Source organism: Microcaecilia unicolor, chromosome 10 (assembly GCF_901765095.1).
Source record: "Microcaecilia unicolor chromosome 10, aMicUni1.1, whole genome shotgun sequence".
Taxonomy (NCBI): Eukaryota; Metazoa; Chordata; class Amphibia; order Gymnophiona; family Siphonopidae; genus Microcaecilia; species Microcaecilia unicolor.
The window spans coordinates 69,354,253-69,370,459 of record NC_044040.1 but is presented as its reverse complement, the minus strand read 5'-3'; the positions used below and the strand labels follow the sequence as shown (position 1 = coordinate 69,370,459).

Below are 16,207 nucleotides of genomic sequence, written 5' to 3'. Positions count from 1 at the left end.
TCCTTTCCTAATAATTCCTAACATTCCGTTTGCTTTTTTGGCTGCCGCTAAACACCTAGCAGATTATTTCAACATATTTTCCACAAGGATACCTAAATTCTTTTCCTCAATGATGATGCCTAAGTTGAAACATACTGTAGCATTATGTTATTTGGGTTATTTTTTCCAATGTGCTTCACTTTAAACTTGTCCACATTAAATTTCATCAGCCATCTGGATGCTCAGTCTTCCACAGTCTCCCAAGGTCCTCTTGCAAATTCTCACATTCATAAGCACACAACTATGGAACTCACTGCCAAAAGCTGTGAAAACAATCTACGGCCATCTAAACTTCAGGAAATCACTAAAAACCAGCCTGTTCAAAAAGGCATACTTTACCGACCCAACATAAATGCCTACACTCTGCAACACAGCAAAACCAAAGCTCGTAATGGCCACTATATAATCTCTCCTCTCTTTGATCCCCATTGTGCCTGAACCTTAATCAACCACAACATCACCATGTATTTGTTTCTCTACCGGACTTGGCGAACACCTTTACGGTACTATGTAAGCCACATTGAGCCTGCAAATAGGTGGAAAAATGTGGGATACAAATGTAGCACAAGTAGCTTTAAAAGTTTCATGGCCTAGTGATTAGAGCACTGGTCTTGCAATCCAGAGGTGGCCGGTTCAAATCCCGCTGCTGCTCCTTGTGATCTTGGGCAAGTTTAACCCTCCGTTGCCTCAGGTACAAACTTAGATTGTGAGCCCTCCTGGGACAGAGAAATATCCAGTGTACCTGAATGTAACTACTACTGAAAAAGGTGTGAGCAAAATCTAAATAAATATGTAAGTGGGGAAACTGAGAAAGATTAAATTGAAAAAAAATTCTACAATAAAAGTTTATATTCCAGTTTTAACTGTATCATTGCTAAGCATCTTAGTATTGAGTCTCCATATAGGGGATTTTGGTGAAGAAGAAATCATGGAGGCCAGAGAAAGAGAGATAGGAGAATGATCGGAGATAACTCTGGCACGAATGGAAGTTTCTAAAACTTGAGGTAGCAAAGTAGCAGATAGTAAAAAATAGTCTATACGTGAGAAACTATTATGAGGTAAAGAGTGAAAAGTGTTTTCTCTACAATCTGGATGAGAAATCCTCCAGGGATGAATAAGATTAAACTGTGAGATTTATGATTTTAAGTTCAAATTAGCTTTAGTCTCTAGCTTCTGAGGAGTAGAATATTTGTCCATCCATATATCTAAGGAAAGATTGAAATCACCAGAAACACAAATAGGCGTCACTTCAAAAGAAGACATGGAGTGAAAAAGAGAGGTAAAAAATTCATTGACTAATAATAATGGTTGACAAGCAATTTCTACATGAGCAATTAACTATCATCCTTGAATATCCGCAGTACTATGCAAAACAGAAATCTGAGCATTTTTAGAAAAAAAGAATTGGCACACCATGCTTCCTGCCCACAGAAGGGGCATCTATAGACTGAGAAATCCAAGTATATGGAGTAATCAAATGAGCCAAATCAGAGACACGAGTCTATTGCAAAAAAATGATTGAAGGTTTAAATTTCTTAAGGTGTGTAAATACCTTTTTACATTTCACAGGATGTTTAAGATCATTAACATTCCATGATAAAATATTAAGAGCTGACAGAGAAGTAGAATTACTTGAGAAGTTAACCATAAACCACAAACATCAAATTCTCAAAATTGCTACTTGGTACTTGGCGAGCATAAAGAAGAAATGCATAGACCTCTGGCACAAACAGTGCTAACAAACTGTGGAAGCCAACAAAGGAAGGGCTTCTCCCATATATACAAAAAAGAGACCAAATAAATGAGACAAATGCCATGGAGCTGGTTCCAATGACAAGGACACCAAAAAGACCAACTCCATCTCAGTGAGATTGAGAACAAATATAAACTTAGTAATGGAAAGCAATGCATATAATATATATATATATATATATATATATATATATATATATATATATATATATATATATATATATATATATAAAATTTAAAACATCATGTTTATCATTGAAGAAACATGGAGGGAGATTAAAATAATCCTGCAGGAGAGAACACAGTATGTAGAGGATGGAGACTATAAAAGTTACATTATCAGAATGCCATAAACCCAAAAGAGGATGTGAAAAGTTTCTGTTACAATAAAAATGTTAGTTAATTATATCAAAAGATTCCACAGAAAAATAATAAAAGCAAAAATAAATTTTTTTTTTGAGCTGGACATATTATTTCCACGAAAATAGAAGGCAACTTGAAAAACAGGAGATAAGTCATGTTACACCATGAGAGATTGCAGTTGATTCAAATATGATTGTAATTGTTCAGGTGAGTTGAAGGTTTTAGTAGTATTATGGAGAGTAATAGTCATGCAGGTGGGTATTGAAGACCAAAGCGTGCACCCGGGGATTTCAACTGAGAACGCATTTCTAGAAAGGCCTTCTATTTCCAAGCTGTCATCTTGGCGAGGTCTGGAACAATTAATATGTTTTTCCCTTCAACTCAAAGTGAGGAAACAGATTGAGCAGTAGATAATATCTGGAGAACATGTTGAAACCGAAGCAATTTTGCTATAACCAGTCTTGGATGTTGCTGATTAAGTTTTAATATAGAAGGAGAACGATGAGCTCATTCAAATTCCAGAGGAGGATCAAAGGTTAAGTTAAGTACAGCAGGAATCCACTTGGAGAGAAATCCAATCATATTAGTACCTTCTACACCTTCTTACGTCAGACGGGGGCAGGCCCAGGAGGAAGGAGGGATGTCGGAGACTCGCGGAGGAGGCGATCAGCTGTTCTTGCCCCTGCAGCGCCTTCACACAGAGGTGAGAGGCGCTGCACGGGCCCAGTAAGACGGAGGGGTCCCGGTGGAGGGGGGAGAACGGCGGCGGCGACCTCTGGGGGGGGGCGGGGGCGGGGCACAGGGGCGGAGGATGGCGGGAGCTGTTTTTCTAATACAGCAGAAAGAGAGGAAGGGAGGGAGAGAGGGGGGCCGGGGCTGCCTAGAAAAGTCACGATTTTATGCAGGGGGGAGCGGGGAACAGCGGTGACCTCGGGCGGGGCGGGGCTTGGGGGGGCAAGGCCGTCCATAAAGGACGTGTTTGTTTTATTTTGACGTTTTTGCAATGCATGCAGTGCGCATGCATTTCCTCTACCGCTTGCAGGGATTACACCAGTTACATGTGCGACTTGTTTTTTTAGTGCATCCATCGTTTTTTCTAAAACGTTAATGACTTTTACGTTTTCGGTTGTTTTACGTTTCATTGATGCATCTGTGCCTAAGTGGCAACAATATCAAAATGCTTACTAACCAAACACACTATGAATCAATTTATTGCATTAATATATGTATTTTCTGTTTAATTTTTAAAGACAACGAGGCATTATATGTGGCTCTAAAATAAACTACTGGATCTCCTCTAGTACACAGCTATTCTAGATCAGAAGCTCTCCAATTTGTCTTAATTGTTTGCATCCAATGTCTTATTTTATCTTTTACATAAAAATGCACTTCTGCAACAAACTAAAAAAAAAGACAACAAAACAGTGACCAGTTCAGGTGTCTGAGAATGCAGATTACAGCACTGTAGAGACCTGATCAACACACTGACAGACCCTCACCAAATATAAAACAAGGGATCACAAATTAGAAATAAAAATATTTAGACAAAAATTAAGCTGGGAACCCCAAGAAGATAAATCTAGCATGTACTACAACACTGAAGAAAGAAAAACAGAAATGCAATTCCTTTTCTACGGAACACAATACAAAGACATTTACTATGCACATTTCCCGAAGCTAACATGCTCCTTTTAAAGCATTCAAAATAAAATTCTTTTTTCTACCTTTGTAGTCTGGGCATTTTATTTTTCCATCCTGTTGGTTCTGATTTCTCTTTTCTGCTTTCCTGTCTGCCGTCTGCTAATTCTCCTTTTTGGCTGCTGTTCATTTGTCTTTTCTCCTCTCTCCTGTCTATTCCCTCACTACTTCTGCCTCTAACATATTGATCGCTCCTATTTAGATCTTTCCTCTTTTTTTCCTTTTCTGCTCTCTCTCAACTCAAATTTCATCCTCTATCAGCCTTCTCCTCCTTTTTACTTTTCAGACATCTATCAAATTTCCATCTTCTCTCACCCAGTAGCTCTATTACCCATCTCAAACCTTCCCCAGCCCTCAATTCTCTTTCATCTTTAATCTAATCCCCATTACCATATTTCTACTTTCTGTAATCACTATCCTCTCATTCATTTCCTTGCCACCTCCTCCTGGCCTCTCCCACATGATTCCACCATCCCCTCCACCCTTCTAGCCCAGCAACTGTTCCCTCTTTCTCCTCATCTCCACTTTTGTAGCCTCACATCTCCCTGTCCCTTCTCTCTTCCCTCCTGCTTGCTCCCCCATTTCTCCAGCACTTCTCCCTCTCTCTTCCCTCACTCCCACTGTCCAGCATCTCTCTATCACTCCCTTCTGCTCCTGGATCCAACATTTCCCTCTTTCTCTCCTCTTCCTCCAAGTCCGAAAATCTATCCCTCTCTCCAATTGTCCACCATCTCTCTCTCTCTCTTTCCCTCCCTTGTGCCCAAAATCTCTCTTCCCTCTTCCCAATGCAGCATTTCCCCTTCCTCCTGTCCACTACCTTGTCCAACATTTCTCCTCTCTCCCCCCGTGAATCATCTCTTCCTCCCCTCTCACCCTCCATGCACCATCTTACCCTCCTCTCCACCCTTATGTCCAACAATTCACCCCTCCTCCCCCCCCATATCCAACTATTCTCCCACTCTCACCCTCCATGCAACAATTCTCCTTCTCTCACTCTCTATGCAGCCTCTTGCTCACCCCTCCACCTCTATGTCCATTTATCCCTCTTCCGTCCCTCTCACCCTCCATGCATCATTCTTCCCATCCACCCTTATGTCCAACAATTCTCCCTCTCCCATCACTCACCCTCCATGCAGCATCTCTCACTCCCCTCCAACCCTATGTCCAACGTTTCTCCCTCTCTTACTCCTCACACCCTCCATGGCCAGGCAGCATTTCTCCCTCTCTCATTCCTCTCACCCTCTTTGCAGCATCTCTCCCTCCCCTCTCACACTTATGTCCAACGTTCTCATGCAGCCTCTGTCCCTCACCTCCAACCCTATGTCCAATGTTTCTCCCTCTCTCACCCCCACACCCTCCATGGTCAAGCAGCATTTCTCCCTCTCACCCTCCCCTCCATCCTTATGTCCAACTAATTATCCCCTCCCCTGATTCTCCCTCTATAACGCCCACCCCGGCCAGCCACACAACCGCAGCATCTCTCATTACCTACTCCACATCACACCTTTTTATGATCGGGTTCCTGGAAGTGTGGAGGGAAGCAGGTTGGGCTCCCGCAGTCCTGCATCTCCCTCCCTTAAGCGTCGCACTTGAGTGAACAGGTCTCCAGCAGTGGCAGCAATTCTCAAACACTGCCAGCTGGCGCCGCTAAGCCGGAAGCCTCCTTTCTGCTGCGTCCTGACCCCAGTCAGGACAGGAAGTTGTGACAGAGGGAGCCGGGACGCAGCAGAAAGGAGGTTTCCGGCTTAGCGGCACCAGCCGGCAGTGTGTGGAAATCGCTGCCGCTGCCACTGCTGGGGAACCTGTTCAGGCAAGAGCGATACAAGGGAGGGAGATGCAGGACTGTGGGAGCCGAGCTTGATCCCTCTCCACGCCGGCTATGTTAAAGTTGCAGCACTGCTGGGTGAGCCTGAGCCCAAACTGGGTGGGCCCAGGCCCACCCAGGCCTACCCGTGGCTACACCCCTGGTGTACATTCAGGTACAATAGGTATTTTTCTATTCCTGGAAGGCTCAGAATCAGAAAATAAAAGAATGGGATTTGAACCCAGGTCCCTTGGTTTACAGTCTACTACACTAACCACTGCTCTGCATGGATGTTTGTGTCACCATTTTTTAAGAATGCTGCCATGTCTATGTCCCTTGTCCCCCCCCCCAACCCCATTCATAATTTGGACATTTCAGTTTGTGAAACGGCTATTCATGCCAGACATTTCCAGCACACAAATATCCAACCCTCATATTTCCTGTTGAAAAATAGTTGAGGGATGGATGTTCATTTGGCATGTTCTGACATGGATGTCCCTATTCTTAGACGTCCTTTCGAAAATGCGAAACATGGAACATGTTGGTAGCTGATTCCTGACATATTTTCCAAGATAAGTGTTCTAACTTTTACATGATGAGAGTGTTGTTATAAGTGATTATTTTTTTGGAAGTGGAATATGAGAATAGTCTTAAGTTAAAAAAAAAAAGAATTCTAAAAGAAAATGGGCCCTATACTCAGACCGAGGGAGTTAGCTGGGCTGACTCTCATGGTTGGTGCCGTGCCCGGATAGTCAATTCTGAGCTGTTTCCAGTGATCGGTATTGGATATCTGGGTGCTTTTTGGCCAGTTTCAACTTGACCCGCCAAGCCAATATTCAGCACTGGCCGGTTAAGCTGAAACCAGACAAAAGGTAGGCCTGTTATTTTGGCAGTCGAAGTTTGGCTAAACTTAGCTGGTGATATATTGAATAGTAGTGGATAGCTGGTTATACTGCATGATATAACCAGTTATCTGCTAAGCGCTAACCGGCAACATTCAGCAGGAGATAACCAGCGATCTCCCACTGAATATTGCCAGATAGCTGGTTTAAGAGCCATTTAACCAGCCAGGAGCTATTCCTTGTCGGTTAAATGGTTTTAAATATTAGGCGGAACAGACCTATGACCAATTTGGTGAGTCAGGAACCACTGATGGCCCAAAATAATATTTAAAAAAAATTTTTGGATGAAGTTTGTGTTTTGTATTACTTATGTATTATGTATGTATTATTTTCTGTAAGCGGTTTAAAATTTTTAAAATAACACAAGCAATATATATGAAAATAAAAAATTAATATTTGCAGCACCTAAAGTGATTATGAATGCCAAGTTGAGTGCTTGGGGTTTTAAATGGAAATTTGGCACATACACGCTTAAATGCCATTATTGTAAACATTTATGCACGCATTGGGTGGGGAAAGTTAGCACCTATTTTATAGAATTACAATGGTTGTGTTTTACAGCTCAGGAAATTGATTTATTTGGCTTTAGCACACCTTTTCATTGGTAGCTCAGAGTGAGATACATTCAGGTACAGGAGCTAGTCTAATCCCTAAATGGCCTAGAATCTAAGGGCTTAATTTACTAACCTGTGTTAACATGTGCTAATTCAAGTTATGGGCTTAATTAGTAAACAAGCCCCCTGATAATATTTCTCTGTCATTCGTGATGTACAGATTTGCTCAGAAGAGAGTAAGGGAAAGGCAAAGAGTTTTCTTTTTTCAAATTTTTAATTTCATATTTGAAGAGTACAGCTACTGCAGCATATTTACTTTAGTTAGTAGTTGGGTACGTCTTTTGTATAAGGTGCGGTATATGATGTATTTTTTATGATTGTTTTTAATGTGAACTGTCTAATTATATGCAGAATATAAATGGAAAAAAAATACACATATATACGAACCATCCCTAGCTCCAAAGCAGCACTCTCCTTAACATTACTCACCATCAACAATGGGAAATTTCTACCCCACCCCAAGCTCCATGATGTTGATAGAGATGGGCACAGCTTCCTGTTTCCTGCAGCAGCAGTTGATGAGTAGATGTTTCTCAACACACCTTTTCTACTCCATCCCTTCATTCATTCCCTGTGGCTCCTTTGATCTTCTGAATTGTAACCCACATCAAGTCTGATCCCCTCCTTCACTGTACCCCTACCTCTTCCGATTCTCTCCTGCTGCCTCCACCCTTCCTTGGACCTTCAGTTAGTGATACAATATTATCCTCCGTCTGCAGTGAATGTGAGAGCTACTGGAGCCCTTGAAATCCAATGGAGGGTAGGAAGGGGGCAGGTTTCAAAGATCTGGGGTATAATTGGAGATCTGTGGAAAGAATGAAATTTGCCACCCCCCCCCCCCCCAGACTTTGCAGTCCAATGCACATACCCAATAGACCTGGGTGGAAATACAAGCCTTCTGCTGCCAAGTCTCTGCCAACCCACTCTGTCCTTGTTAAAATTTTAAACAATTTTAAACTTGCTTGCATTGCATTCTCTCTGCTGTGATTTTTCATTATTCATAATGTATACATGTAGCTTTCAATTACTTAAATGACTTGGTTTCTTCTTTAGTGCAGTTTTTGGCAGAAAATAATATCCCATTTGGCAACTTACCAGATTTATAACAGGGAATAAAAGCAAAAGAAAGCAGTAAACAGTCTCATAATGAAAGACCAACTGGCTGTTTGCAAAGTCCCTGGAATTCTAATATAAAATATAATAATTTGCAGTGATGGGGCAGTGCAAATTGCTTTACTTTACTTTATTACAGCGTTTTTTGGTCTAGTGGAGACAGGGAGGGTAGGCATGGCCTGCTTAATCAAAATGAAAATAACATCAAGACAATGTACCTGCATGACAATAAGAAGGTCAAAAACCAAGATGAAGGAAGCCAAGAAAGCTCTTGAGACCTCATCACTTGGAAGAAATCCACGGTTCAACTTGTCCCAGCTAATCCAATCAGTAGTGATAACCAGCACAACCACAGAGGTCAGGATGAACAGAACGGCCCTACAAGAAACCAAGGAATTTTTCTTATTCTTAAAGAAAGCTGAAAAATAACATACCACTTGATATATTACTTTCTCTATCCTGTATAGCTAGCCAAGTAATCTCAAAGCGGAAGAACTATAAATTAAAATGGACAATTTCATTCCAAACAGGCAGTACCTTGGAGCTAAATCCTTTATTTGCTTTATCAGGCAAACCAGAAGAGGTTAGAAACCCCATACAATCTTTATCATTTTTATCTTTAATTGTCCTACTGTTCTTAAAATTTCATACATATTTACTTTTACGTAGATTATGATTCCTTGCAGCTGTCTCGGGAACAAATACAACCACACTCTTTGTAGGCAACAGCCTACTTACAATAAGTTTTTGGAAGTTGTTTTCCCTGCTTCTAGTTCTTCTGTTCCATTGAACCCTTAAGAACATAAGCTTTGCCATACTGGGACAGACCGAAGGTTCATGAAGCCCAATATTCTGTTTCCAACAGTGGCCAATCCAGGTTACTAGTACCTGGAAAGATCCCAAAACAGTACCATGGCCGTGCCGATGCGGTAAGCGGGGTAAGCGCCGCAGGGGGGCGCTATCCTCTGGGGGGCGCCGCCGCTGCGTGCTTACCCTGCCCTCCCGCTCCCATGTAGGAACTGCCCGCCCTCTTCTCCCCCCCAAGATCCCGTTCCTTTTTTTTTCTTTTAAATTTACCTTCCTCCGGCAGCGCAGCGTCAGTGGAGGCGGCGCTCCCAGTCCCGACGTCTCTAGCCTTCCCTTGTTCGCTGCTCACTGCCCCGCCTTCTTCTGACATCATCCTTGACGTCAGAAGAAGGCGGGGCAGTGAGCAGCGAACAAGGGAAGGCTAGAGACATCGGGACTGGGAGCGCCGCCTCCTTCACTGACGCTGCGCTGCCGGAGGAAGGTAAATTTAAAAGAAAAAAAAAAGGAACGGGATCTTGGGGGGGAGAAGAGGGCGGGCAGTTCCTACATGGGAGCGGGAGGGCAGGGGAGAGAGGGAAATCGCTGCCTTGGAGCCAGGCAGGTGCGGGGGGGGGGGGGGGGGGGGGCGCCAACTGGTAGTCTGCAGGGGGGCGCCATTGACCCTTGGCACGGCCCTGAACAGTACAATACATTTTATGTTGCTTATTCTAGAAATAAGCAGTGAATTTTCCCCAAGTCCAATTTAATAATGGTTTATGGACCTTTCCTTTAGGAAGCCATACAAACCTTTTTTTAAAACCCCGCTAAGCAAACTGCTTTTACTACATTCTCTGGCAACGAATTCCAGAGTTTAATTACACATTGAGTGAAGAAATATTTTCTCTGATTCATTTTAAATTTACTACTTTGTAGTTTCATCACATGCCCCCTAGTCCTAGTATATTTGGAAAGAGTAAAAAAAAAAACGATTCAAGTTTACCCATTCCACTCCACTCATTATTTTATAGACCTCTATCATATCTCCCCTCAGCCGCCTTTTCTCCAAGCTGAAGAGCCCTAGCTGTTTTAGCCTTTCCTTATAGGGAAGTTGTTCCATTCCCTCTATCATTTTCGGCGCTCTTCTCTGGGTCAGACCAATAGTCCATCTAGCCCTGTATCCCGCTTCCAGCAGTAGCTCCCCAGTTATGGAATAATCTTCTGTTGTTTCTTTGCAATGAACACTCTCTGGCAAATTTTTAAAAATTGGCCAGAAAATAAAAGTTGTATGGTTTGGTGATTTTGATTTAATTTCATGGAATTTTTGTAATATTAGATACAGGGGAAATCTTGCTCTCTTCCTTTTAGCTATTTTTCTGGTACTTTTGCATTACAGCTACAACTAGAACATGATAAAATGCTCCAAAATTAAATACAGTACAATCTCGATTATCTGACCTTCGCTAATCAAACCATCCAGCATATCTGACAGACCCTGCCCCCCAGTGATGTCACTGCATTGCTGTTAAGAAGTAAAATGTTCTCTTCCTGCTTTCCAGCTTCACACGCAGCTGGTTAGAGTTAATAAACAATACTGTATTTTAAATACAGATACTCTATGTCTGATCTTTATGCATCAAGTATGTTCTCCATGCATTTTTTAAGGGGTTACCATCGTTTTCCGTAATACTGACTTTTCATTTATCCATCATCAACTTGGTCCCGTGTACATCAGATAATCAAGACTATACTGTATAGCAATGCCCTTCATTAGAGCTTTGGTCTCAGCCTAGTCTTCAGGGATACACTCAGCCTGTTGGGTTTTCAGGATATTCACAATGATTATGCATGAGAGAGATCTACATTCCCTGCTTCCACTGTATGCAGATTTCTCTCATGCATATTCACTTGGATATCCTGAAGACCAGACAGGCTGGGTATGTTCTCAGGACTTGATTGCATTGTAGTGGAGATTTAGTCAGTTGGTTCTCTTTATCCCTGTATGATTTATTTATTTATTGGGATTTATTAACCACCTTTATGAAAAGAACCACCCAAGGTAAGGAGGGGATGGGATTTGATATACCATCTTTCTGTGGTTATAATCAATGCAGTTTACATATTATTTAGATACTTATTTTGCACCTGGGGCAATGGAAGGTTAAATGGCTTGCCCAGAGCCAAAAGGAGCTGCAGTGGGAATTGAACCCAGTTGCCCAGGTTCTCAGACTGCTGCATGAACCATTAGGCTACTCCTCCACTCATGTCAAACTGTATAGCAAGAACAGTTTAACATAAAACTTACAGTTTTGTTAGTAGCCTAACAATAGTAAAATGGCCAAATAGTAACATAAATACAATAAGGGGACCTTTTACTAAATGGAAGTAAATGGGACTGCGGTGGTGTCAGCGTGTGGATTTGCCACGCGCTGAGGCCCCCTTTTACCATCGCTGGTAAAAGGCTTTTTTTTTTCTTTTAAAAAAACGAATGGTTGTGTGGTAAGTTAAATACTTGTAGAATGGCCATTTCCTGGGGGACCCCTTACCGATTCCAATTACCGCCGGAAATGCCCAGCAGTAGGGCCGGATCACTGAGCACCAAGCCCACAATACCTCTACTGCCCCTTTGTAAAAGGGCCCCTAAAACAGGTAAACTTGGAAACAGCAAACCGAAACCTAATAACAGGACTACCATGAGATAGTCTAAAAAATGTACACATTTAACAGCATGGCAGTACAACCATGTAACAGAAATATGATAAATGTAAGTACAATAGAAACAATACCACAATAGACAACATGGAAAAGCATTCAAATAACATAGATATAATACAAAGTCAGCATAATACCAATGAAATTATCTACAAGGATATGTACTGTATCTAGAAAGGCACACTGATAAGACAATATGGGGTCATTTTATAAAGGTTACATAAGAACAAATGTATTGCCATACTAGGACAGACCGAAGGTCCAAGCCCAGCATCCTGTTTCCAACAGTGGCCAATCCAGGTCACAAGTACCTGGCAAGATCCCAATACAGAACAAGACACTTTATGCTGCTTATCCTAGAAGTAAGAAGTGGATTTTCCCCAAGTCCATCTTAATAATGGCTTATGGACTTTTCTTTTAGGAAGTTAGCCAAACCTTTTTTAAACCCCGCTATGCTAACTGCTTTTACTACATTCTCTGGCAACGAATTCCAGAGTTTAATCACATGCTGAGTGAAGAAAAAGTTTTTCTGATTTGTTTTAAATTTACTACTTGTAGCTTCATTGCGTGCCCCCAGGTCCTAGTATTTTTGGAAAGTAAACAAACGATTCACGTCTATCCGTTCCACTCATTATCTTATAGACCTCTATCATATCTCCCCTCAGTCGCCTTTTCTCCAAACTGAAGAGCCCTCGCTGCTTTAGCTTTTGCTCATAGGGAAGTCATCCCATCTCCTTTATCATTTTTGTTGCCCTTCTCTGTACCCTTTCCTAATTCTACTGTATCTTTTTTGAGATGCAATGACCAGAATTAAACACAGTATTTGCGAGGTGCGGTCGCAGCATGGAGCGATACAAAGGCATTATAATGTTCTAATTGTTGTTTTCCATTCCTTTCCTAATAATACCTAACATTCTATTTGCTTTCTTAGCTGCGGCTGCACACTGAGCAGAGGGTTTCAATGTATCAACGATGACACCTAGATCCCATTCCTGGTTGATGACTCCTAATGTGGAACCTTTCATTACATAGCTATAGTTCGAATTCCTCTTTTCCACAAGAATCACTTTGCACTTGCTCACATTAAACATCATCTGCCATTTGGATGCCCACAATCCTCTTGTGATTTAACAACTTTTTATAACTTTGTGTCATTGATAACCTCACTAGTTACCTATTCTGGGGCAGGGAACCAGCTAAACTAACAGCCGCGCAGCTGCTCCCTGCATCCCCAGGAGGTGATGCGCTGGGGGGGGGGGGGCCGAGGTGATGCACTGGAGGGGAGAAGGTAATGTGCCGGGGGGGGGGGGGGGGGATGTGGGATGTGCAGCGGCGATCGGCTCCAGATGGCAGCAGATCTAGGAACGCCACTGATCCCATCCAAAACACGCCCCCTTACTATTTGGATTTTGCATTTCAAAAATATGGACTTGCTTGTCCATATTGAGACGTCTATGTGCTTCAAAAATGAGCACCTTATGGCCAATGAAACTGACCTGTTGCAATCAGTATTGTATAACAAGTTATACAGTGCTCAGCTATGCCAAGTGTCAACAATTTAATAGAAAATATCAGTCATATAATAGATTAAAACATAGCTGCTTCTCATTGGACATATTGAAGACTCTTAGGGGCATAATCGAAAGAGAATGGCGCCCATCTTTCGACACAAATCGGGAGATGGGCGTCCTGTTCTCAGGGTCGCCCAAATTGACATAATCGAAAGCCGATTTTGGGCGCCCTTAACTGCAGTCCATCGCGGGGATGACCAAAGTTCATGGGGGCGTGTCAGAGGCGTAGTGAAGGCGGGACTGGGGCATGCTTAAGAGATGGGCGTCCTCGGCCGATAATGGAAAAAAGAAGAGTGTCCCTGACGAGCATTTGGTCGACTTTATTTGGTCCATTTTTTTTCACGACCAAGCCTCAAATAGGTGCCCAAAATGACCAGATGACCACCAGAGGGAATCAGGGATGACCTCCCCTTACTCCCCCAGTGGTCACCAACCTCCTCCCACCCTAAAATTAATTTTTTTGCCAGCCTCAAATGTCATACTCAGCTCCATGACAGCAGTATGCAGGTCCCTGGAGCAGTTTTAGTGGGTGCAGTACACTTCAGGCAGGCAGAACCAGGCCCACCCTCCCTACCTGTTACAATTGTGCTGGTAAATGTGAGCCCTCAAAAACCCACCAGAAACCCACTGTACCCACATGTAGGTGACCCCCCTTCACCCCTTAGGGCTATGGCAGTGGTGTACAGTTGTGGGGAGTGGGTTTTGGGGGGGAGGGGTTCAGCACCAAAGGAAAGGGAGCTATGCACCTGGGAGCAATTTGTGAAGTCCACTGCAGTGCCCCCTAGGGTGCCTGGTTGGTGTCCTGGCATGTCAGGGGGACCAGTGCACTACGAATGCTGGCTCCTCCCATGACCAAATGCCTTGGATTTGGTCGTTTTTGAGATGGGCGTCTTCGGTCTCCATTATGGCCGAAAACCAGGACGACCATCTCTAAGGTCAACCATCTCTAAGCTCGACCTAAATGTTGAGATTTGGGCGTCCCTGACCGTATTATCGAAACGAAAGATGGACGCCCATCTTGTTTCGATAATACGGGTTTCCCCGCCCCTTCGTGGCGCCGTCCTTACAGATGGGCGCCATAGGCGCCCGGTATCGAAGGCTTGGGGAGGCTAAGCCTCCCCAGCCGCAGCGAGCTGGCTCCTCCCCTCCCTCCGGATCCGGTCCCGGTCCCGTCCCTCACGTTACCGACCTGACTCTTCGGAGCTCAGCTGTCAGCGCTAACTGTCCCCCGCTGGCGCTGCCAGCGTTCGCGCTTTAAAAATGGCCGCCGAGACTTCCAGAGGCGGCCTCGCGAGACTTCTGCTGAAGTCTTGGAGGCCACCCTGTAACTCTCGGCGGCCATTTTGAAGCGTGAACGCCGGCAGCGCCAGCGGGGGAGAGTTAGCGCTGGCAGCGGGCAGGCAAGATTGCCTGCCCTGAAGAATTCGAAGAGTCAGGTCGGTGTGAGGGACCGGATCCGGAGGGACAGAGGGAGGAAGGGAGGGAGAATTCACCGTACAACTCGAGAGGGGGTGGCAGGGGAGAGAAGGGAGTCGCAGGCCATTTGTGGATGGAGGGGAGAGAAGGGTCGCTGGGTATAATGGGTTCATGCAGGGCAGGAGAGAGGAGGGTCACTGCTGGACATGGATGGATGCAGGGCAGGGGAAGGAGGGTCACCGGGTATGGGTGCATGCAGGGCAGGGGAGAGGAGGGTCACTGCTGGACATGGGTGGATGGAGGGCAGGGGAAGGAGGGTCACCGGGTATGGGTGCATGCAGGACAGGGGAGAGGAGGATCACTACTGGACATGGGTGCATGGAGGGCAGGGGAGAGGAGGGTTGCTGTGTATGGGTGCTTGCAGGGGGAGAGAAGGGTCACTGGACATGGGTGGATGGAGGGCAGGGGAGAGGAGGGGAGAGAGAAGAAATGCTGGACATGGATAGAGGGGAGGGAAGAGTGAGGAAGGAGATGAGAGGAGAAAAACTGCACATGGATGAAGAAAATAGGCAGAAGCTGAGGACCAGAAATGAAGAAGAAAGGAGGAAAGGAAAGAAAGAAATGGAAAGGAAGCCCTGGAAACGGAGTTAAGAGGACAGATAGCAGCAGAATCGGATACTGGGCCAGCATAATCAGAAAAACAGTCACCAGACAACAAAGGTAGAAAAAAATCATTTTATTTTCATTATAGTGTTTGGAGTATGTCCACTTTGAGAATCAGGTGCTCAACATTAAAAGTTTATATTTATTTACTTATGTATGGCATTTTATCCCACATAAAACATGATTTAGGATGTTTTGTGGCTCTACATGAGAATTGTGATATTATGATCCCTTGTTTCATATTGTTGACGGTCTGCATTTTCCGTATGGGTGGTATATTGGTGTATTAGGTTCTGCCCAATGTAATATTTATGGTACAGTAAGGTTCTGAATGTGTTTTTGCACAAAGTTGTGCATAGTGTTTTGCAGTTGAGCGATTGTGGTTAGTATATGCTTTGAGCAACCACTTTATTCTTTGACATATGATACATATCTAATATCTATATTTAATAAAAGGTATTAATTGTGACTTATTTTTATTTATTTATTTTTTCTGTGTGTTATCAAACAATTATGGATTTAAGCTCCACCCCTAACCCCGCCCCCTTTATCCTCCCCAAACAGTTGGGCCACCGACCGCCTATGATGGGCGCCCTTAGAGATGGTCATCCCCGTTCGATTATTCCCCTCCACATGTTACAAATGTTTCAGCCCATAAGTTATACAAGTATAGATGCAATAATTAGGCAATGAAAATACTATTCTCCGAGGACAAGCAGGCTGCTTGTTCTCACTGATGGGTGACGTCCACGGCAGCCCCTCCAATCGGAACACTTT

General features: G+C 43.7%; 1 protein-coding gene across 1 annotated transcript in view; it reads right to left on the bottom strand.

Moving 5' to 3' along the window:
- TMEM117 (transmembrane protein 117) overlaps nucleotides 1–16,207 on the bottom strand; it is a 485,233-nt gene that overhangs the window by 92,936 nt on the left and 376,090 nt on the right. The window contains exon 6 of the mRNA XM_030217133.1: nucleotides 8,504–8,663. Within this exon, the coding sequence (XP_030072993.1) occupies nucleotides 8,504–8,663 (160 nt within the window). The remainder of the gene's footprint in view (nucleotides 1–8,503; nucleotides 8,664–16,207) is intronic.